The sequence below is a fragment of the Ctenopharyngodon idella genome, chromosome 5, assembly GCF_019924925.1.
Source record: "Ctenopharyngodon idella isolate HZGC_01 chromosome 5, HZGC01, whole genome shotgun sequence".
Classification (NCBI taxonomy): Eukaryota; Metazoa; Chordata; class Actinopteri; order Cypriniformes; family Xenocyprididae; genus Ctenopharyngodon; species Ctenopharyngodon idella.
The window spans coordinates 12240824-12265537 of record NC_067224.1 but is presented as its reverse complement, the minus strand read 5'-3'; the positions used below and the strand labels follow the sequence as shown (position 1 = coordinate 12265537).

Sequence of the window (24714 nt, the reverse complement as noted above, 5' to 3'; positions counted from 1 at the left end):
AATAATAATAATACGTACAGCATTTTATTTATTAAAAAACAAAGAGAGTATTTGCCGTCTTAGCCAATAGGCCTACAATTTTCTTTTATAACAAGATTCTGTCCAAATGTAAACCTATTAAACGAAAGGAAAACTATCAACGGTTTACAAAGTATTTTTTCAAGATATTTTAAAATGTTTGCTGCATGGTTAAAAATAGACCGACGCTATTCCTGAGAGGAAAAAAGACATGTCACGTATACGTTGCATTTTATTATTACATTCAGAAATAATGTAATTTATCAGTAAATAAAATAAAATGTTACAAATAGCCTAGCCTATATATAATATAATTATAATGTTTGTAAACATAAATTATGAACAAAACTGCCCTATTTTATTTTACCACAAACCTCTAAAGTTAATTCAGGCTATAGGCCTATGTCAAGCCAAAACGAATTTAAAAAAAATATATATTTTCTTTTTTAACGCCATTCCAGCTTCTATTGCTATATTCAAGGCAAGAAACAGGTTTATTTATTAGAAATAAAACTAAAGAAGATGCTAAACGAATTAATTTAAAGTGAATCTGAAGCCTACCTTTCTCATTCGGCACTGTTTTCATTTTCGAGACGAATGCTAAACTATTATTTATTATGTAAGCTTTGTACTTCACTCGCATTATCGGCATCATCCTTCACATAACAGCACAGTCAGGCGGTGGTCACAGGTGGTAAACAGCAGATTGTATTACTTGAATTGAGCAGTGTAACGTTTTATATGTTTGGTTGATTATATTTTATATTAATTATTTTACAGGCTGCGATATCAAGTAGCCTAAGCAATGCAAGAATTTGTGTGAGCGATTAGTTTTCACTGGATTAGTTTTTTCCTTCTAAGACAGTAAACTGTACTCCGTAATTTATGGTCATACAGGTAAAAGCAAGACATAATTCATACATTTACAAAAGACAACGAAAACAAGCAGAATGTCTGTTTCCTTTCCTAGATCTTTGGAGTGCGCCACAATGAACTTTCGTTTTGTTAATCTGTAGACCTAATTATATAGTGAAATATCACGTAGCCTATAGGCCTAAATATTCCATTTTATTGTATATGTGTTATGTAGGCCTATAGTTTTTTTCTGTTTATACTGTGACGTTGTGTGAACTCATGTTCTACTATCCTGCAATTTCTGCTGGTTTCAAAACGCACAACAAGCTGCATATTAGCCTACTTGTCATTCACTTAATGTAGGCCTAATGCTTGACGGTTGGTGACATATATCATCGGAAAAACTAGCGCCAGGGCATTGCCATTGGTCAAAATTTTGTTCGTTTTTGGTTCGGAGCCCTGGTCAAAAGTGGTAAAAAGATCGCCATCTCAATTCAAACACCTACGCAATCTTATTCCTGAATGACAACAATTCGGCTATGTCTAGTAAACCTTTGACAAGTATGATCAGAGCGGAACATTCAAATCTGTCTTTGCGCTGCCGCTGTGCCAGAGCGAGCAGTTGTCATGTATAGGTATGAAACAGCTTCACAAACAGTCTTTTCTTTTCATTTCTGCGTTACAATAATTCAAATTATCACAGAAGTACTGGGATAAAAGTTTATAGTTCAGATATAAACACTGACTATGGCAGTGATCAAAATAGAGTAAATCAACATTTGAAAGCAACTTGATGCTTCAGATAAAGATTGTATCTATTACATCATTACACCAGAAGGTGGTGACAAGTGACAGTTAATAAAATATATTTATCATTGAATTATTCATTCAAGAGTAGTTTAAAAATGTTGATTCATCCAGTAATGATCCAAGTGGAGTTTTTATGAGTAAGTCATTGAATCATTTATTCAAACCAGTTTTTTTTTAATAATAAGTAAAACAAATTAGTTAAATAGTTTTTAATTAGACTGCAGCAATTAACATTTTGCAGAACCTCTAGTAAATTACATGTTATATTGTTTATTGGCTTATTCAGAATTGTGGGAAAATCATGATTTCTGTTTGAGACAAACAAATGTGATTCTTAATTTATCCAGAATTGAGCAGCTCTAATATATACGTTCATTTTCATAGAGGAAAAACTGTTCATTTAAATGCATAAGTCAGCTTAAAGATACTTTTATCAAAAGTACACGACACGACATATTAATTAGTGGGAACCTTATATTAACTCGGAACGTGAGTCGTGGCCACGAGATGCTTATGTTGTGGCCACGTGATGTAAAGTCGTGGCCTCGAGATCCTATGTTGAGGGAATGATATATTTGTCTCGTGGCCATGACTTTTTTATGTTGAGGGAATTACGTATTTCTCATTGCCACGTGTTAAATGCATAAACAACCTGCGCGACCATAGCAGCCTGGAAATATTAGAAATGATAGGCCGTTAATAATATTTATTTTTAATTAAGGATGACTAAATAAGGGCGAAAATAAGAAATGATTATAATAATATATTATAAACTATTATATTGCGCGCAATGTTGCCATAGACAGCATTTGAATGAAGTTTGTTATTATTGATAAATAATAAAAGAATATGTAAAAACATAAAATAATATAGGCCAACAAGAAAGCATCTCATAGCCTTTTAAATCTATTCACTGATCGTGTCTTTATTTATTTATTATTATTATTATTATTATTATTATGCCTATTAAAACTAAATAAAATTAAATATAATATGTTACAATAAGCATTCCCGCATGACTGTCGGGCATTTACGGTATTTACAAAATATAGACTATATGGTAGGCTACTGAAAGTAGGCTATTAGATAATACATAACGTTAATTTGGTAAAGAAATAATGAGATCAAATGTATTATTTATTATTTATTACTTTATATAGCCTATAGGGCTACACACAAATAGGCTTTTTTGTAGCTTAAATATTCTTTTAACATATAGCCTTTAATAATAACAAATTATTCAAACTTCATTTGAATGCTGTCACTGTCACGAGGGGCTACAAATGGAAACAGGCTAATAGTCTACAGAAATACAGTCATAAAGTCAAAACTTTATTGGCATGATCGGGCATTTACATTATTTACCAAATAAACGTTATACTTTAAGTAACATAATGTGCAGAAAGGTAAAGAGATACGGGAGATGAAGGGGAAAATAAAGCAAATACGTAACAATGAATAAAAAATGTAACCAATAATAATATGTAATAATAATATATAATAATAATATAAAAAATATTAAATAAAATGATCAGTGAATGGATTTAAAAGACTGTTGGATTGGAGAGATAAAAATGTACACAATATTTCGAGAAAAATATATCGTTCCCTCAATGTACGGACGACTTTACATAGGGTTCTCATGAGTTAATGGCTGTGTCCGAAAACTGGAAAATGTTGTCTTTGGAGGACACATTTCAAGGTAGGAAGGTATCAAGGCACGTCCAAATCCAGTGTTAGCTTCACTTCCTTTTTCCTGAGATCCCTTCATCTGATCGATTTTTGAAGGAAGCATAGATGTATCCTTCGCTGCCTTTGATATCCCACAATCCTGTGCTTTCCATTCTGTGACAGTTGAGCTAGAAATATAAAGATGGCATCCAAAAGTTGCGTTTGCTAGTCAGTTTGTGTGTAAATGTGTGTTTTTGACCAACGTTTTCCACTTTTGATGTAATTTCTAGCAAGAAATTACTACTGTAGTAAATAAATATTTGTTTAGGTCTCACAAAAGCTAGCGCTATCTTGCTGTAGATAATTAAATTGTTATGCTGCCTCAGACGTCTGTCCGAAATCCATTTCATGAGGTGCCTTCATGCACAAACGCTACCTGATAAGGCAGCGAGGCAACAAGTCAGCTGTCTAGGTTTTCGGATGCAGCCAATATGTTGTGACCATGAACATGTCCCCTCCCGGGCACCGTACAAAACATATTTTGTGAAAAATTTGATTCTCAGCTGTTTACACTGCCAGTATTAATGTTCTTGTGTGTAGATAAAAAGGGCGAGCAGTGATGATGCTCTGGCTAAACCTGTTCTGGGTTCAGTGGCTGCAGTGTCCCGCATGAAGAAGACCATCACCACAGGAGCCATCTCTGAGCTTACAGACAACAGACCACGCAGCACTTCAAGTAGGATTTTACAACCTATAAACATTAATCTCATGCAGTCATACTTATTTCCTAATAGTGTGCGGTTTATACAGAGATGATTTTGTTACTTTTTGAATTATTTAATAATTATGTTTATTTAATCTCTTAATTTATCTCTTAAATGGTAAGTAACGTGTGGATGGAATACTATATATTTCAAATGTTCATGTTTCACTATATTGATATTTATCAGGGTTTCTGCGGGTCTTAAAAACTCTTAAAGTCTTAATTTGTCCTTTAATCAGAGCAGAATGTCTTAAATTCCTAAAATCATGGCATTAAACATTGCATGCATTTCAAAAAAAGAATATCTTCCTCAGTATTTTTGTCCTGTTTTCCAATACAAATATCTAAACATCTTTAAATCAAGATATATTAACTTGAGATGCAAATGTACAATAAAAAATTTAACAAAGTTAATTGAGTTTATGCTTATAACAAGAACAAATATCTGTCAATGAGTTATCAAAACTTCCCTTTGAATTAAGTTGATTTTTCTGAGCCCATTAGCTGATATTTGTTCTTCTTTTAATTATAAACTCACTTCATTTTCATCAGTTTCACAGAAAACAAGACTTCATACTTTGTCATTTTGTATCTCCAGTAAATGTATCTTGATTTAAGAATCTTTAGATGTCTGTACTGGAAAACAATACAGCTTTTTGCAGTGTGATTAGAAAGATATTTCCATATTGTAGTGGTTGGGAGCAGAGTGATTCAAATGTTTTTTTTAATAAATGAATTAAAAAGTAATTGTACTCTATAGGGATGCACCGATACCATTTTTTAAGGACTGAGTACGAGTACCGATACTTTTTTTTCTAGTACTCGCCAATACCGATACCTGTACATTTATTAATTTCTCTCTCTCTCTCTCTCTCTCTCTCTCTCTCTCTCTCTCTATCTCTCTCTCTTTTTGATGTTGCGGTTTTCCAAGCACACACAGTGAGACTAATGAATGTAGGACAGCTTTTTTATTATTACTCTAATGAAAAAAGTAATAATTTTTATGTGCTTGTCACAAACTTAAAGAACAAAAATTTCACAGTGTCCAATAACCTTCAAAGGGCATAATTACCAATAATTGTTGTTATATAAAAAGAAATTTACAAAAAAATTACAAACAATACAACAAATACTATAGAGATACAAATTAAAAAACTTGTTTTTCAGATACAGTAGGTTTATTTACCATGTATACATTTATTTAACATATTTTGTTGTTTTATTAACATTAATGACAAATATAGGCTACGGTCCCTATAAGACCGAATCCATGGATACTGACACATATCCTGTTTTCACCCAAATGTTTACGCCCACTTAAGCCATAACCGACTTTATTTACGTGAGATACTCCACACGATGGACATTTTGACAACTGTGTGTGCATCTGACCATTCAGGCGCAAGGAGAACTGATCGCGTGCTGTCTGAGAGAACTGGGATCGCGCAAGAAAGAGAGAGAGAGAGCGCTTCTGGTCTGTCATTCAGCGTGATTTCGCCTATCCCGCCTTCACTAATCGATAACGAATTGTGATTGAAAGCATGCAGTTTGCAATGTGTGTGTTGTCATCATTAATTTTGAAGTATTTCCACACCTCTGAGGCTGACACTGTTTATGCTGCGGTGTCTCTGTGCACGGAAAATTCTGTCAGTTACGTCACGTGAGGTATCGGTCTTTGGTATCGGGGGTATTTGTACGAGTACGAGTACAAGTGCATGAGCTTGGTATCGGGCCCGATACCGATACTGGTATCGGTGCATCCCTAGTACTCTGAGGTGCTAATACAAATTATTGTGTTTCTTCCTAGACATTGACATTCAGAGAACATATTGATGTATTGTGTTCCCAACAGTTTATTCTTTAAATTTTCTTTATTTGGTCTTAAAAAGATCTTTAAAAAGTCTTAAATTTACAATCAAAAACCTGCAGAAATATCCCTTCAAGGTCCCTTTTAGAATAAAATCACTGCCCAGCTCTTGTGAGTGCAGATGATCACCTCTAGAGGGCATAAGGAGACCGTTCTCTGATATTAAATCTCTACGGCATGCAGATAATGGCAGTTCAGTATTTAACAATGTACAGTATTTGTGTAAAAGATAACTCCTTGGACTTGAACTATACTAAAGAAATATGACATATTTGTTTTCCCAGCAGAAATGAGCAGAATCCAAAGCTGATATGGAAAACATGACTTAGACTTCCAGTATTAGGCGATGAAAACAGAACCGCCAAAAGTGATCTGATTTGGTTCTAATTAAATTATCCTTGAGAAATGAGATATGAGGGATTGCATCTTTGTAGAGTGCATGTATCTGTGCTCTCTATTGACCTCAGACAGGGTAGATACCATATTTAATGTATTCGCAAATGAAAACAAGGGATAGACTGTTCTATGCCTTGTACTATTTTGTACTCGTGTTGATTGTTGGAGTAGATTGATGGAGTCTGATATCAATAATTCCTCTTTCGTCAACATTCCCACACACAGAAGAAAGAGACAAGCTGGAATAGACATTGTGTTAAACAGGAATGCTGCCTGGCCACATGACCTCTGTGGGATTGGCCATATGTTAAAATACCAGTATCAGGGTGTAGCAGAATTCTTTGTACTTCATGTGATGCTCTGCTGGCTGTTTTATCTGTAGGTGAAGGAGGTGCTATAGTGCTCAATTATTGAGATGGATGAGGACATGAAAAATAGAATAGACAGAAAATCATCATGGTTAGATACTAGACAAGAGGACAGTGGGAAATATAAGAGATTTTTTTCAATCTTAAAGGGATATTTCACCTATAGCTGTTTAAATCACTCTCATGTCGTTGCAAACCTGTAAGCTATAATATTTTATGCAGAATTTGAAAGAGAAATAGTTTGTAACAATGTAAAAGTCAAGTCAAGTCACCTTTATATTGCGCTTTATACAATACAGATTGTTTCAAAGCAGCTTTACAGGGATAAAAAGGAAAATAATGATTCAATGATGCAAACAGAGTTAAATTCTGCTGTAAAGCAGCTCTAAAATAAAATAGTGTCGTTGTTTATCTGAGGTCAGTTCAATGTTGAATCAGTTCTGTTTAATAACTGTGTAAAGATCATCAAATGTGAAATGAGTTCAATTCAACTATAAAACAGCTCTATGGAAAACAGTGATGGCATTGTGCAGCTCAGTTCAGTTCCCATCCAATAGTGTCAGAACGCTGTAGTGAGAAAGCTGAGAGATTAATATAAGCGTAAATGCCGTGATGTTACATCAGATGTTATAGGTAGTGTTCCTGACCTAATTTATGCAGCCTAATAATCCTTTAACAGATTTTAATTATAGGAATGTGATAGTGTGTTATGTGTATGCTAGGTTAAAAAGATAGTATTCTAGTTTATTGTGTGTGGAGGTTTTAGTCCAATTATTAAAACTGTTTTTTCAGAATTTAGTAGTAGGAAATTAGTTTAGTTTAATTTAGTTTATTGATTTATAAAGCACATTTCAAAACAACAGAGGTTGCAACCAAAGTGCTGTACAGAAAAATTAAAACAAAATTTAAAAAATTTAAACACAAACACACACAAAACAAAAAGAATTAACATATTGGATCAAAACCTTGAGGACAATCGAAAAATTCACACCCTCAATTGAAACAAAGAATAAAAATAAGTTTTTAAAGGGGATTTAAAAGTAGAAACAGAGGGGGAAGATCTAATATTGAGAGGGAGACTGTTCCAGAGTTGAGGAGCAGCCACGGAGAAAGCCCGATCACCTTTAGCTTTATAGTGTGAGCAAGGAACAGAAGGAAGAAATTGATTGGATGAGCTTAAGGATCTTGGAGCTTTGTATGGGACAAGAAGATCAAGGAGCAAGTCTATGTAAAGCTTTAAAAAATTACTAGTCATCCAATTTTTTTTATATCTACTATGCGTTCTGTTAGTTGTGTGAGTTGGTATGTTTCATCAGGCCTCGGAGAAATAAAAGCTGACTATCATCAGCATAACAGTGAAAAGTAACGCCATGTTGTCTGTCACTGTTGATCAGTTGAAACAATTGTCCTTGCTGAATAAAAATACCAATAAAGTATTAAAACTATATGCATTTTACATTAATTTTATATTATATATTTCTAAAATGTTATATTATGTTATATATAAGTATTAAATAAATCTTTTTTTTTTTTTTTTTTTTTTTAAATAGTGTTAGTGGTTGTGTATCTTTGTACTAAAATATTTGTGTTACTGTTATGGAATGTAAAAATAAATTATTTACTTTTTAAAAAGAAAAAATTCAAATAAAAAAAAAAAGATGTCTAGTTTATTGGATGTTCAGCATTTGGAAGCACACTGCACACTTTGCATGGTAATATCATTATAATACATGTTCATAAGTACACTTATAGAATAATAACAAAACAAAATCTGACATGCACTAGACAGGAAATGTAGCGTGATGCTTTTTTTCTCGCAACATTGGTGAAACAACTCTTAGCATCAAAGGAGAACAAATATAACACTGACTGCATAGCTATGTAATCATTTCATCATGTGAGTCAAGATGTCTGATGGTGTAATATTGTCATGTTTTTACTCATGGTGCATTAGCAGGGCAACCGCCTTTTCAGCTCCTATTCTGTCTGTTGATGTGCTTTGTTGTCATGTTGCTGAATGATTAAGAAGCTAGCTGCTAACCAAGGAATGCCCTTCAGAAGCAGGTCTTAAATTAGGGATTCACCTCATATAATACAAAAATACCCTGCTAATGCAAGAATGAAAATAATACATACTACATAAATTACATTCTGAAATATCAACCAGATGAGAAAATGTTTTACCAATTTCTGATTTATTATGAATTAGCACAACTTAATTTGCATGAAACCATAAGATTTTTAGAAAAAAAAAATTAACAAACCAAAAAAAAAAAAAAAAAAGTCCACCCTAAACCTAACCCTCAAGTAGCGTATAAGCAGATTGTATGAAAACATATAAATGAGATCATTCAAATTCATCACTAATTTGCCAAAATGTAAAATTGTTACAAACTGCCAATGATATATAGTTTGAGGCAGACAGTAACAATGCTTTATGGAGACTTATCAGCCACTGCTACAGTATATGACAACTCACATCACCTTAGCCAGCCATAGCATGGCATCATTAATATTTAAATGAAGCTTTCCTTTGCTGTTAGGTCTCAAAAGTGAAATGAAGTGAGAGGCACTTGGTCTCTCATCTATAAATAACATCTATGCCAGTGTTAGTGGACAACCTGCCCACTGTGCCTAAGGTCACATGTCCTTCTGTGTCGTCTTTTAATTAACACTCCCATTTCCAATACATAACACTTCACAGCTCTGTGATGCTGTATCAGTTACCATATAGAGACTGCTTATGTGAGCAGTTAGGCTGGCTGTAATAGCGATTATGTCATTGTCAGACGTATTAAGTGTATGACTCAGTGTTGAGGATTTAGCGTATGTGTGAATAGTGCATTGTCACTCTGTTCCACACTGCCATCTTACAGGAGTTGAGACTCACAGACTGGCTCAGCTGAAGTTGATGGTTAATTAGACAGAGCTGCCATGTTAATCTCTCCCTTGATATAGGCCATTAGTTGCCATTCTGCATACTAAATTCAACAAAAAATAAATAAATAAAAAAAACGTTTAGGGCAAGAAAGATTTTTTTTTTTTTTTTTCACTTTTTTTTTTGAAAGAAATTAATACTTTCAACAAGGGTGCATTAAATTGATCAAAAGTGACAGTAGAGAAATTTATAATGTTACAAAAGTTGTAACATTAGATTTATATCCTTCAGACAATCCTGAAAAAAAAAAATGTATCATGGTTTCCACAAAAAAAAAAAAAGTGGCTAACTGTAATAAGACGAAATGTTACCAAATCAGCATGTTAGAATGATTTCTGAAGGATCATGTGACACTGAAGACTGGAATGATGATGCTGACATTTCAGCGTTGCCATCGTAGGAATAAATTACTTTTTAAAATATAATTAAATAGGCTATGTTCACACTGTCAGTTTTTGGGATTGACAACAGCATTTACTTACAGGTGTCAAATGTCTCAAAATGTCCCATTCACACAGCAATTTACAGTAGTGTCTCTGTCTGTATGAACATGCAGGAATCAAGCCCATATTCTCTTACCAGTAACCAAAGCGTCAGTGACCAAAGTAATACCAAAGATGGCGTCGTCCATCACGGTTATGAGACCTGAATATGGATGTGAGTTTGGTTATACAATGCAGTCATTACTTCTGTAAATAACTAAACTGTGTGTGAACATAACTGTATTAAGGACTCAAATACAGGACTGATGACCGTATTCTACTGCTTTGTGAACATGGCTATAGAAGGACTTTGATGATTGTTGTGTGACAGGGTTAAGACATACCCCCACTGTAATTTAAGTACAAAGACATTTTTATCTTCTGTATACGGATATGGAGGAAACTTTCTAGTTCACATTCCGAGTGCCTGTTTTTGCACATGCTATCAAATGCAGTGTTCTTTAAAAGGCTATGCATTTAGCAGTATGTATGCGATAAGTGTTTACTTTAAAACTGAAGTATACTTTGGGGTTTATACCAACAGGAATACCAGAATGGGACATGACATTAGTATCTGCAATGTACTGTTTACAAACTCCTAGTAGTCACAAACTAGTAGTCCTACCTATAAAATGATGATTTAGATATTACAGCTCAAATAATACACATTTTGCATATAAAATTAATATACAGTATGTCCTTTAAAAAATATTAGCTGCACATTTCTGTTTGTAAACCCTCCTGGAATGCCTTGTCCCATTGAATTCAATTGTAAAATGTTTTTTGTTTGTTTTTACAAATTGAGGGATGAACAAAAAATTAATTTTAGAGGTAATAGAAAATCTGGTGCTCAGCCTAAACTTGGAACATTCCTTTAATGTTTAACAGTGCTAACTCTGCGCTCATGTACGGTCAGTGACATGAGACAGTAAGAGGTCTGGGTGGACACAGATCCGCTCAGCTGTAGTTTACAGAGGCTTTGTCCTGCCTTTGTTTGTGACTGTGAGCGAGCTACAGGAGTGCAGATTAGAACTGGGTTTATTTAACAAGGGTGGAGAGACTTTTATAACCGCAATAAAATTCAGGAATAAGACCAATAAGAAATAGTATTATAATAATTCTATAATAACTTACACTCCCTTTAATAACTTTAATAATTCACACACCCTTAAAAGAACTATCCAAAAGATACTGAGACTTCTGTACTTGAGTAAATTAAAGAAGGAGAGGCACACCAATAAATGGGAAAATAAAAATTTTAAATAGGTCTTTACATGGTTCTCTGGAATACTTGATTCTTATTGGTAAATTTGCAAAATTTTGTGGTCAGATTTTTTTTTTGTGTGTTTGTTTGTCATGCTAAACTGTACAATTGACTGAATTTTTATATAGCTGATTTCATTTTTCTAATATTACACCACAGTCTCTTGCTGCTCACACAAAATAAATCAATATTTTATGCCTGCTTATTTATTGATTTTATAAGTAGCTGTATAAGAAGCAGGATAATCTGAGTTTATTTTACCACATTAAACCACACTGAAAAAAACCCCTGGAAAATAAACTGATTTTTTTAGTACTTTGAAGAATTTAAAACAAATACATTTTATGATTTAAAATAAATAATATTGACTATTCTGAACAATTTCTAGGTCAGTATATTTAGTGTCGTTCATGTGATTTAAAGAACATATTTAGCTTCAATCATCTCAAATCATGCTGGACAACATGATCATCAGGTAGTTCATCATAAACTTGTGCCAGGGACAGATTCAGGCAAAGATGGCATGTTTTTTCCTAGCATGAATATTTAACACGTATGCATTCTACATGAATAAAGAATGAGGGGGAGGGAGGGAGCTAAAGAAAATAACACATCTATCTTTTCATGCCTCCTACTGAGAACAGAAAAAATGGATCAGTCTAACTCGGGGGCTCTAATCTCCCGTACTGTGATAACGCAGCAATCCATGAGAGAGTAGCTTTTCACATGTGTGTCCCAGTGTAATTGCCCCCTTTCTGCCCGGTGTCCTCCGCTACAGAACAGATGAATGAGGTCAGAAAAGTTGATGTGGAAAGAGACGAATAGAACCTCCTCTCCATCATACATACTCTTCATTTCTGGAGATAGAGTGAAGTGAAGGAAAGATAGAGCAAGATAAAAGAGGGAGTTGCTTGCTCTAATTTTCATGCTTCAGTTGGAGGAGGAGCAGATATACAGACAGAGGCCACGCCTCCAAAACAGAGACTCTACTAATAACATACTGAATACACTCCTGCTGCAGCTGCTGCCCGACACTGAGAGAGAGACAGAACAAGTGAATGAGAATAAGATTGAAAGAGTTGCACTGGGACAGACTTACAGTCAGCAGGAATGTTGTCTGGCTGCTGATTCACAGTCAGCAGGGCGAGAGGAGAGGACAAATACCTCTGTCTCATTGTCTTTGTCTCGTACGCACCAGCGGCAGTGAAGTGAGTGTGCACTGTCAGGTGTGTCAGAGCTCCGCTCTAATGGATTAGTGTCTTCTGTGGAGCAGCGTGTAGCAGCCATGGGGAACCAGGAAACCCGGGTGGAGGAGCCGGACACAGGTCTGACTAACATATCACGGTTGTATTATCATTCATTCTGGATGGCGTTGTGTGTTTGTTAGAGCGATCAACTCTCTTTGTGTGTTTAGCTCTCTAATATGCTTACTCTCTGTCTATTATTATTTCCTACATTTTCTCTTTTTACTCTGTATATCTGTTGGTTCTGTCTGTTCTGCATCTTTTCATTCTCAACCTCTTCTTTCTGTCATTGGCACTGTTGTGAGCGTCCAGCTGTAGGGGTGAATGTAAATTGAATGATAAATGGAGCTTTTATCCACACTTGTCCGGATTAGTGTTGTCACGATATTGGAATTTCTAACTACGATACGATACCTTGAAAAATGTCGATATTCGATACTATTTTCGATACTGCTGGGAAAACTGCCATATGTACTGCCATATAGATATTTTTATCATCTCATATTTTTTTTTTAGAATTTTGGTAATTTTCTTGCAATAGCTTACACACAGCACAGGGAGGCTTTATTTGAAACTTTAAACATACAAATAAAAAGACAAGTAATAAAATAAGGACAAATAAATTGCAAACGATAGCACAAATACATACAACAGAATAAAAAGACAACTGAAATAAACAGCTTTAAGTTTTTCAGGTGGGTCTAACAGTAGTATTTGAGTAAGAAATGCTACAGAAATTAAATAAACTGATCAAATGTAAAATAACACTGCATAGACTTCACTGTAAAAAATAAATAAATACAGATTAATTCTTGCAATTAAAGTTACAAAAGTTATTCAGTCAAGAACAAAGAGTGACTTTCTCTTTGTCTTTTATTCTCTGAATAACATGACAGAGCTTATGTACAGATCTAATATACTGTTACACAACAATATTTTTCAAGTATTTACATTCTAAAACTGTGTTTAGCTGAATACTCACTAAGATAGGCATTTTGACATAATTTTGTGTGTATTTGACCGTTTAAGCGCAAATAAATTTGGTACTCACAAGATGTTTGAGAGGCAGCTTTATGAGCATGCCACTTATATAGATCAGTGGTGTGCACGCTTTTGGTGTGAGCGCGAAACCTGCGGGAATGAGTAAAATTATGTGCAATACCCGCAACCCCCTGCCGAAATTCAGGACCTGTAACACCAACACTATTCAACTGGAGTAAAAGAGATGAGTGAGTAAGAGGAATGTGTCAAACTGTCAAATTGCCTTCGGAGAGAACGAGAACTTGCAGCTGGTATTATTGATGCTGTAGAAAAGCAGTATTGGAATTTTTTCAGATATTTCAGTATTGATACATATCAAAATATTGATATTTTTGACAATACTAGATCCCATTCCTCATTCCACTGCTGCTGTGTGTATATCTTGAAAAGACACACTGACTCGTCTCAGAAATAGTGCTTACTGACCACATAGTAAGGAAAGCATCACTTTTACTTTTGTTCATACTTAGGTTTATGGATTTTTTCAAACCCCTAACACTTGAGACAACTTTTGATTGCGATCTGGCGGGCAACAAAAATATCATAAATTCACTTTAAAAGAGGGACCCAAGCTATATTTAGAGACCATGATATCATAGAAACTCAAAATTAACAATTCTTATTTTTTATAGAATGTTTATAAAGTGTTTATAAATTATTTTTGCATATACTACTATATATTACTTTGCATATATATATAATATATATATATTATAGTTTTTCATGAAAAATATTAATGTGCCCTCCCCCTCACAACGACATCTCTTTTACGATGACGTTTATACAACATGAGGGCTGGGCTATAAGGTTGTTTAATGGCCAGAATTTGAATCTTTTCACTTCAGCAACCTGTCACTCACATGAAACAATCATTCATTTATTTATTAAGGAATTATTATGAAATGCTCACTTTCTACTATTCATTCAGTTGCCAAGCAATAGACACAAATTCTCCCCTATTTTTTTATATACTCATTCGATAAACCTTTACAGTAAAATAAACCTCACAATAGGAAAGACAATTTGGTCACAATTTCCACACAATTTTAATTTCAACTTTAAGAGTGGGCTCTTTAGACTTTGGGTCTGTAAGCAGTCACCTAGCAACACTTTAGCTACCACATAGCAACACTCTGACAACCACCTTTAACACCCTAGAACAGTGGTGAGACTTGCAAGCACTATAAAAATCTGTATATAAAAATCTAGTTATGCGGTTATCGGTGTGTGTGCTAGAAATGTGCTGAGTAACACTGATTGAAAAGAGTCTCAATGCTAAAAAAATATTGTCTCTCTACAGTGTGTGCTGTTACATATCCACAGTCCACCCTGGGGGATAAACTTTCTATTGCATTTCCATTTCAAAGTTTGCTTCATTTCAACCATCCTTAACAGCAGATGGAAAGCAACAGTTTGCTTTATCTCGCTGTCCTCCTGCACATCCTCATTCTCTTGGGTTGCTCTTTCTCCATATCACTTTATATATTGCGCTGTCACTGTTCTTGACTTATTTACTGTGGCTCATGAAAGTTGACATTCAGTTCAATGGTAATGTTATTGTAATCTTCTCCTGTTGTGGTGATTGAATCGTGGGCTTGATACACGAGTGAAAATCATGAGTTTTCTGAAAACTGAGTTCTCTGCAGTTGGTCTTCTTTGTAAGGCCACTAGTAGTTTTCTTTGTTAGATTTGCTGGAATTTGAAGTCTTCATGTGTGTGGCTGGTAAATAAGGATGTGTGTTGTCTGGCAGAGAGATTGTGGCTGACTGCCACATTTACCACTGCAGGAGCCTTATCTATGATGGAAAACGCTGCCAAACTCTGTGTGTTTGTGTGTGTTTATGTATGTGTGTTTGAGATGAAACAGTAGATTCTTATACTGAACACACAAACACTCCTGAGCTGAGGTTAGGCGCTATCTACCCCTACAGCTTGATACCTTTTGGCAAAAGTAAAGATTGTTTAAAAAAAATATATATCAGTTGCAATGCTGTGAATGTTCACATAAAGAGTTTAATTTCGATGCTGATAACATTTCCTTCCACTGTCCAGATGCTGATCATTTCTGATTTATCAAATATCATTTTTCGTAAAGCAGCCATCACATTGAAAGGAGAATGTGTGAAGATTAATTTATGATGTAGAAGGCTTGGACTGATAAATGACTCTTTGAAAGAGTCAAGATTAGATAAATCTTAAAATTAATATTTAAATTGAAAAATAAAAATAAGTGAACATCATTGTAAAACAGATGGACTCCATGAGTCTGCACTACAGATCTGTTGTCACTAGCTTCATGTCAGGCAGTGCAAATGCTCCCTCTTCACCATAGGCAGTTGTCTCCCTCTCATAAAGATCACCCTATTAGAGATTTTGCTATAAAGATAACATGTCTCACATCTGGAATGGGATGTCTTAACACTGTTATTTAGTTTTTGTTTGTTTGTTTTACTAAATGTATTCATTTTTAATGAGTATATGAATAATACATGCAATATTCAATACTACATAAGCAAATACAGTATGCTGGAACATATCTGACTAAATATATACAAGCCCTCAATTTTGGCTAAACTACACATCTGTATGAAATCATTAATTCAGAGCTCAGTGTTTTGACCACTTGCCCAGTTAAATAAAATTATGTTTTTGATTGCTCTGACCTTTGATAAACTTTTAATGCACTTAACATATAGAAAGTTGTTCACAGTATAGTATAGATTTCATTCTGAGGACTATAAATGTCAAGAAAATCAAGAACTATATATATATATATATATATTTATATCTCAACTATATCAGTCAAACCAAAAATTATTCAGACATTTTTGATATTTTTTTACTAGTGGGTACAGGACACTATAGTTCATTTATGTAAGTGAGGATAGCAAAAGAAAGTAAACTGTGACATATTATACCCAAATATTCTTCATACAGTGGACTACCAGTATAATTGATAAACATTTGGAACCAAAAATGATTCAGACACTTTGACCTGACCATGTTTTGATTAAGTGTTATCTGACATAATTAAGATTCATTTTTTTCTGACACAGTTTAACTCTGAGATCTTGTCATATTTTATTACCATTTTTTTTTAAATGTTCAAGGTGTCTGAATAAATTTTGGTTTGACTGTATATATATATATATGTATATGTATGTGTGTGTGTGTGTGTGTGTGTGTGTGTGTGACCCGTGCTGCCAAAATGAGTCAGAATGCGCACAGGCTAATTACGAGCTACAGGCAAAACAAGTCAAAAATGTCAATTTTGGTTGAATTTGAGGTTTTTCCAAAAATTAGTTCATTAAGCTCTCATCTAGCGATCCAAATGCTTCAAATGGCAGTTAAACGTCTAAAAGTATATTTATTTGTATGATTTCTGAGAGGAGTACCTTTCCTTTGTCCATGAAAAATGCCTTTTTCTCTGCTTCAGTTTTTGATGGCATGAGTCTGAAACAATGAAATATGATTTTCAAACTCATGCTGATGTAAACAAATCGATCTTACTCACGCTTATATTGTAATATTGTAAGTAAAATATTGAAAAAAAAGTTGATTATATATTTTCCTATAGATATTTGATTTTGATGAGGTGTGTGCCAAATTAGGTGTTATTAACAGGCATTTTAAGGTATGATTGCTAGGTGATTTTGTTTTGGAACCTTCAGAAAACTTTAACTTGATTTTTCTCAAAATTGACTTTGCTGACTCTCGACTTCAAACAGGTGTAGCTTGGTCATTTTTTTTTCAACAAAATATACATCATTTTGAAGGTTTTTTTTTTTTAATAGAGATTGTGAAAATAACAAAAAATAATTTTTGAAAATTTGCTCATTGCGACTCATTTTGCCAGCATGGGTCACGTATATAATGTTCTGTCTTGTCATAGTTTTCATGGGGTTCTGTTGCTGTTTTCCTTTGACCCAGTTTTTCTGTGTGTCTCATTGATTCATCCCATTCACCTGTCCCTTGTTAATTATCTCAATAGCTCCTTTGTTTGCCCTTGTACTTAAGCCCCCAGTCTCTGTCAAATCGTTGTCTTGGATTGTTTGATGTTAACGTGTTCATGGTTGTGTTTTCTCCTTGTTAGTTCTCCTGTTTATTGTTTTGATTCTTGGATTAAAGACTATTAGAGTATCTTCGTCATCGTGCGCTTTCATTACAGCCACCGACCGTGACAGATACAGGTATATTTTAAATATAAAGTGCAATGTAAAAACACATGTATGTATACAATAAGTACACTGTATCAAATCATTTATTTAAATGTTAACACATAGTAGTTAAAGACACTTAAAATAAAGTGGGTTTGTTCTGTCTAATGATTACATCTACATTGGACCATAACATGTGGATTCATGCAAAACTGATTTTTTTTCTTTGAATTTTCAAAGACATCAGATTTTCTTTTATAGAAGACCCCAACCCCTGGATCCAGTGAGAGAGAAGAGACTCAAAACCTAGTAATCTCTTCACAGCAGAAATACTCTTTTAAGGTTAACTTAGGTTACAGTCTCTGAGTCAGAGCTGGTGTTTGGCTTCATGTTGTGAGAATGAGGTGGTTCATTGGAAGTGGAATCTCATTTTTTCTTTTCAGACATTCCCTTCTGCTACAGCTGAGATATACCAAGGAAGGAAGTCAAAAGCGACTATCCCAAAAATCCATGACATTTGTTTTTTTTTTTTTTTCCTCATGAACAGAAATCAGACGTGTCTTTTAAACTTCATTCTATTCATGTTTATCTGCAAGTAGACAGATTGGATGTTTAATGGCAGCAATGTTGGACATTCCAGCAAAGCAATAGAGTGTTATTTTGCAGTAAGCTGAGTGGAGAATGAACTGGTGCCTGTGCTCAGCAGCTATTCAGATGACCCTCTCATTCAAATATGGCCCAACAGTGAGGCTATTTTCAGATCTGAAATGAAAAGCACCAGCCTGTACCCCGTGTGCTGTTTGTCCATCGGGGTGGGTTCGAAAAATAGTGAAAAACTGGAGGAAAAGACAGCAGATGCATGAACAAAAAAGGATTGATGAGAGCTCCAACTAGGTTCACATTGTCCACATGTTTTAGGGTCTGTGTAATACTGAACTTTGATGCCAAGTGTTTTGTTGAGGGGAAAGGAAAGAGATTGTTTTGATTGTAACACAGCAATAACAGTGCTGGTCATTAGAACAACAGCGCTGTTTGTTTTCTTTGTCCAGCTCATCAGTCTTTAAATGTGCAGTATCTACTTGTCAGCAGGGAGAGTTATTTTGGAGAACAGCAGAAGGAAAGGGAATTTTGGTCTGGATTTCTGGACTTTAAAAATACCCATTCACTACAAAGAGAACAGCTACAGTGTTTATGGTTCATCTGTGTGTGGGAGTAAACATGATACTTGTTTTAAACACATCTAGTTATTTTAACACTTTTATAAAGATGCTCTTCATTAAAGTTAGGGTTAGGGTTTAAAAGATGTTCTTTCTCCAGGTTTTCCTCTAATGGGGTATCTACTGTTGGAAATCTCTTAGATGTATCTTTAGCAGGATTCTTTATTGAGAACACGTGCTGTCGGTAGCTGCAGTCATCAAGTCCAACTAAGGCAGTGTACATTGAAGTTTATATACATTTTAGTGGGCAGTGCTTAGGGATAGAGACAAAGCACCTGGGAGACGACCTTTAACAAAGCATGCAAATGAAGTATTCAGGTATAGGAGCCCGCCCCAGACTCTAGAGTGTCGCAAGTCCTAATCCAATCAGTATAACTATTCAAAGAATGGGACAGGGGCTCCAAGAGCCATTAACGACAAAAGGTGAGAATCTCAGTAATCTGACTCATTAGACATACAATAAAGGGAACAGGAACTGGCAGAAAACTCTTGCTGGAAACTTTGCTAAACAGAATCATTCATCTGATGTCATCATCTTTACCTTAAAATGCTAAATACAATGTACTTCACCTTAGTATTTCATGTGATGTTATGTCAGGATGTAGGATCAGCAGATCTTAAACAGATTCTTAAATTTGTAATCCCACAGTAGCTATTCAGGCACCATGGACTTTTAAGACATCCACGCTTAGGCTACATGGTTTTCTGCGTCATCATGTAGTTTATACAACATGTTACCACCCTGCGTTGTATACAGGTGCTGGTCATATAATTAAAATATCATCAAAAAGTTGATTTATTTCACTAATTCCATTCAAAAAGTGAAACTTGTATATTATATTCATTCATTACACACAGACTGATATATTTCAAATGTTTATTTCTTTTAATTTTGATGATTATAACTGACAACTAAGGAAAATCCCAAATTCAGTATCTCAGAAAATTAGGATATTGTGAAAAGGTTCAATATTGAAGACACCTGGTGCCACACTCTAATCAGCTAATTAACTCAAAACACCTGCAAAGGCCTTTAAATGGTCTCTCAGTCTAGTTCTGTAGGCTACACAATCATGGGGAAGACTGCTGACTTGACAGTTGTCCAAAAGACGACCATTGACACCTTGCACAAGGAGGGCAAGACACAAAAGGTCATTGCAAAAGAGGCTGGCTGTTCACAGAGCTCTGTGTCCAAGCACATTAATAGAGAGGCGAAGGGAAGGAAAAGATGTGGTAGAAAAAAGTGTACAAGCAATAGGGATAACCGCACCCTGGAGAGGATTGTGAAACAAAACCCATTCAAAAATGTGGGGGAGATTCACAAAGAGTGGACTGCAGCTGGAGTCAGTGCTTCAAGAACCACTACGCACAGACGTATGCAATACATGGTTTTCAGCTGTCGCATTCCTTGTGTCAAGCCACTCTTGAACAACAGAGAGCGTCAGAAGCGTCTCGCCTGGGCTAAAGACAAAAAGGACTGGACTGCTGCTGAGTGGTCCAAAGTTATGTTCTCTGATGAAAGTAAATTTTGCATTTCCTTTGGAAATCAGGGTCCCAGAGTCTGAAGGAAGAGAGGAGAGGCACACAATCCACGTTGCTTGAGGTCCAGTGTAAAGTTTTCACAGTCAGTGATGGTTTGGGGTGCCATGTCATCTGCTGGTGTTGGTCCACTGTGTTTTCTGAGGTCCAAGGTCAACGCAACCATATACCAGGAAGTTTTAGAGCACTTCATGCTTCCTGCTGCTGACCAACTTTATGGAGATGCAGATTTCATTTTCCAACAGGACTTGGCACCTGCACACAGTGCCAAAGCTACCAGTACCTGGTTTAAGGACCATGGTATCCCTGTTCTTAATTGGCCAGCAAACTCGCCTGACCTTAACCCCATAGAAAATCTGTGGGGTATTGTGAAGAGGAAGATTCGATATGCCAGACCCAACAATGCAGAAGAGCTGAAGGCCACTGTCAGAGCAACCTGGGCTCTTATAACACCTGAGCAGTGCCACAGACTGATCGACTCCATGCCAAGTCGCATTGCTGCAGTAATTCAGGCAAAAGGAGCCCCAACTAAGTATTGAGTGCTGTACATGCTCATACTTTTCATGTTCATACTTTTCAGTTGACCAAGATTTCTAAAAATCCTTTTTTTGTATTGGTCTTAAGTAATATTCTAATTTTCTGAGATACTGAATTTGGGATTTTCCTTAGTTGTCAGTTATAATCATCAAAATTAAAAGAAATAAACATTTGAAATATATCAGTCTGTGTGTAATGAATGAATATAATATACAAGTTTCACTTTTTGAATGGAATTAGTGAAATAAATCAACTTTTTGATGATATTCTAATTATATGACCAGCACCTGTATGTGTGTCAACAGTATGCTCAAGTTAAAGAACAACACTTATGTAAATGTTGGACACAACACAGAATAAGATGTATGTGCCTGTAACTGTTACAAGTTGCTCAGATGATTCTTTATCGTTGTGCAACTCCGAGTTGCTCAGATGACTCTGTCGTCATGAAGGTTGTTCATGGATATCTGAGGTGATGCTTTACACCAGGTGCTGCTTATAAGCCGCCATGGCATATACACATACCTGCAACACAAGAAAACAAAGAAACAGCAGACCAGCAGTATTCATGCATAGACTTAAGTACGTTAGACCTCTGATGATCGTATAGTTTTTATGTCTAAATCTTATCATAATAAACTTCTAGTGATCGTATAGTGCTTTTGTTCTTCTTTTTCTTAACCTAGTCTTAATCAATTTGACACCTATGGACCAGTAAGGTGGGGATGAACTACTGAGAGGGGGAAACCTATGAGGAAGTCTTCACCACAGGGTTGGCCCCCGAGGCCTGTTCTTCGGTTCTTCCCTGGGCTATTCACTGGTCTGTGTGTCCTATTCTCTCCCTGTAATTAATTTGCAAACTTTACTGTGCTACATTTCCATCTTCCATTGAAACATCAGTCATAGCAGACATCATAACCCATAGAGGATGGATAAGTGCCTGAAGTGTGCTGTAGCATAACATGTAAGGCTGTGAGTGTACTTAACCAGTATCCTCCAAATGGTGGAAGTGACAGTCAACTTTCTTTTGTTCAGAATGAGTCTTTCAGCTTTCTTGTAAATTACTGGGAAATTAAGCACTCACAGCTCAAATGGTTAGCATGTCAGCAAGCTGTTGCTCCAAGAGTTTGGAGTAGAGGGGAGGGGCAGTTTCAATGTAGCAAGTAGACTGAGTAGGAGCTGAGTAAAGCTGTTCATTTCTCTTAATGTCTTTTTGTTTTTCCTACAGTCTTTCATCCAATGTCCAGGTTTACCACAGTAATGACAAGTGCCTTCTCTCTTAGGACATTTACGTTCCTGTCGATTCTCTGTGTAGACCTTAAAGGATGCTGCTGCAATCTTTACTCTTGTCTTGACATCGGAGTCTCTTTCCCAAGTAGCTAACCTATCCAAGTTGTTTTGCAGGGTTCAATTGGACCATGTGAGGTCTAAGAAAGGCAATGCATTTCTGTATTCCAATAAAAGCCCATCAAATGTTGGGCTTGGAAACGTTGGGCTTGGATCAACGTTGAATTTGTTCTTGTGCAATGGATAGAGTAAATTCTCTGTGGCAGCAGATAATGCCCTTCATATTTTTCTTCTGAATACAAGCAAATACAAGCACCAAGTACCTTTTTGCATTCTTCAATGGACCAAACTTTTTCTGGATGAATCCCAAATTTCTTTGTCAAATCCAATCTGACTGACTCAGTCACTATTGAGTGTCCATATGCTCTCCTAACAATGATTTGAACTCACTATCTGTCCATAAAGGGGTAGCTAGTCCACCTTTCTCAGTTGTTGGAATTAGTCTAGCGTTCTTTCTCAACATTTTGTAATGTCTTTCTGGCACAACAATACACTTTCAACACTTCCCTGACAGAGCAGAGGATAACCTAGTTTATAAACATCTTAATGTATTCAACCTTCCCTGGCGAGCAGAGGACAACCAATTTGCTAACACACTGTAACAGTTGTAACCTTCCCTGATTTAACAGAGGATGAACCTTCTTCTCTAGCAAAGTAGAGGATGACTATTCTGTTAACACACCACCTTCCCTGATTAAACAGAGGATAAACAACCTTCCGTTATAAAGCAGAGGATAAATCTTCCCTAACTTTACAGAGGATAAACCATCTCCAGGAATGTAGAGGATAACCAGTAACTTATCTGACAAAGCAGAGGATAACAAATATTAGCATGCAATGCTAATCTTCCCTGCCTGAACAGAGGATAACCAATTCTTCCCTGCTGAAACAGGGGATAACCAATTCTTAGGGTTAGGGTTTAAAATATGTTCTTTCTCCAGGTTTTCCTCTAATGGGGTATCTACACTAAAAAAATTGTGTAGAAACAATTTTCACTCAGAAATAGCATGTAAATTTCACAAACAATTAAGAAATGCAAGTAACACATTGAATGTGAAATTTTGAAGTAGAAAAACTGAAATAGTATTTTCTTGTAAAACATACTCCAAAAATCTTTATTTCCTACTTCATCTTGTCTTGTCCAGTAGGTACCGTATTTTCCAGAAAGTCGCATCGGCGTGAAAGTCGGATTTTATTATTACATTCATAAATAATATAAAATACCAATGCACAACATAACTTATTGTGGTGTTCATATAAACAATATTTATTATAAACACCAAACCTAAATACATTTATGAAAAGAATGTGAATGTGCACAGTGATGTAACTGTATTGTACAGTGGAGCCACCTCTGCCGGCAGCTCGAGCTATTTGAGAACCCGTGAAAACTTTATTCTCCAGCTCAGGCCAACAGGCTTTGTGTCAACGATTAGCTTGTTTAGTTGTCTTCATTTCATTAAGGATTCATTTTACGTTTTCCTTTGCATACTGTACAACAGTTAATTTAAACAGAACTGTGTACAAACCCGATTCCAAAAAAGTTGGGACACTGTACAAATTGTGAATAAAAAAGGAATGCAATAATTTACAAATCTCATAAACTTATATTTTATTCACAATAGAATATAGATAACATATCAAATGTTGAAAGTGAGACATTTTGAAATGTCATGCCAAATATTGGCTCATTTTGGATTTCATGAGAGCTACACATTTCAAAAAAGTTGGGACAGGTAGCAATAAGAGGCCGGAAAAGTTAAATGTACATATAAGGAACAGCTGGAGGACCAATTTGCAACTTATTAGGTCAGTTGGCAGCATGATTGGGTATAAAAAGAGCCTCTCAGAGTGGCAGTGTCTCTCAGAAGTCAAGATGGGCAGAGGATCACCAATTCCCCCAATGCTGCGGCGAAAAATAGTGGAGCAATATCAGAAAGGAGTTTCTCAGAGAAAAATTGCAAAGAGTTTGAAGTTATCATCATCTACATTGCATAATATCATCCAAAGATTCAGAGAATCTGGAACAATCTCTGTGCGTAAGGGTCAAGGCCGGAAAACCATACTGGATGCCCGTGATTTTCGGGCCCTTAGACGGCACTGCATCACATACAGGAATGCTACTGTAATGGAAATCACAACATGGGCTCAGGAATACTTCCAGAAAACATTGTCGGTGAACACAATCCACCGTGCCATT

At 35.5% G+C, this 24714-nt stretch overlaps 1 protein-coding gene across 5 annotated transcripts in view; it reads left to right on the top strand.

Annotated features, from left to right (window-relative positions):
* The window catches only part of specc1 (sperm antigen with calponin homology and coiled-coil domains 1), a 224598-nt gene that overhangs the window by 61288 nt on the left and 138596 nt on the right, over positions 1-24714 (top strand). For 3 of the 5 annotated variants that reach the window (XM_051893767.1, XM_051893766.1, XM_051893768.1), the window contains exon 3: positions 3955-4090. In XM_051893767.1, the coding sequence (XP_051749727.1) occupies positions 3955-4090 (136 nt within the window). Of the gene's footprint in view, positions 1-3954; positions 4091-12413; positions 12777-24714 lie in introns of those variants that run through there. The other 2 variants (XM_051893770.1, XM_051893769.1) reach the window with 2 other exon arrangements.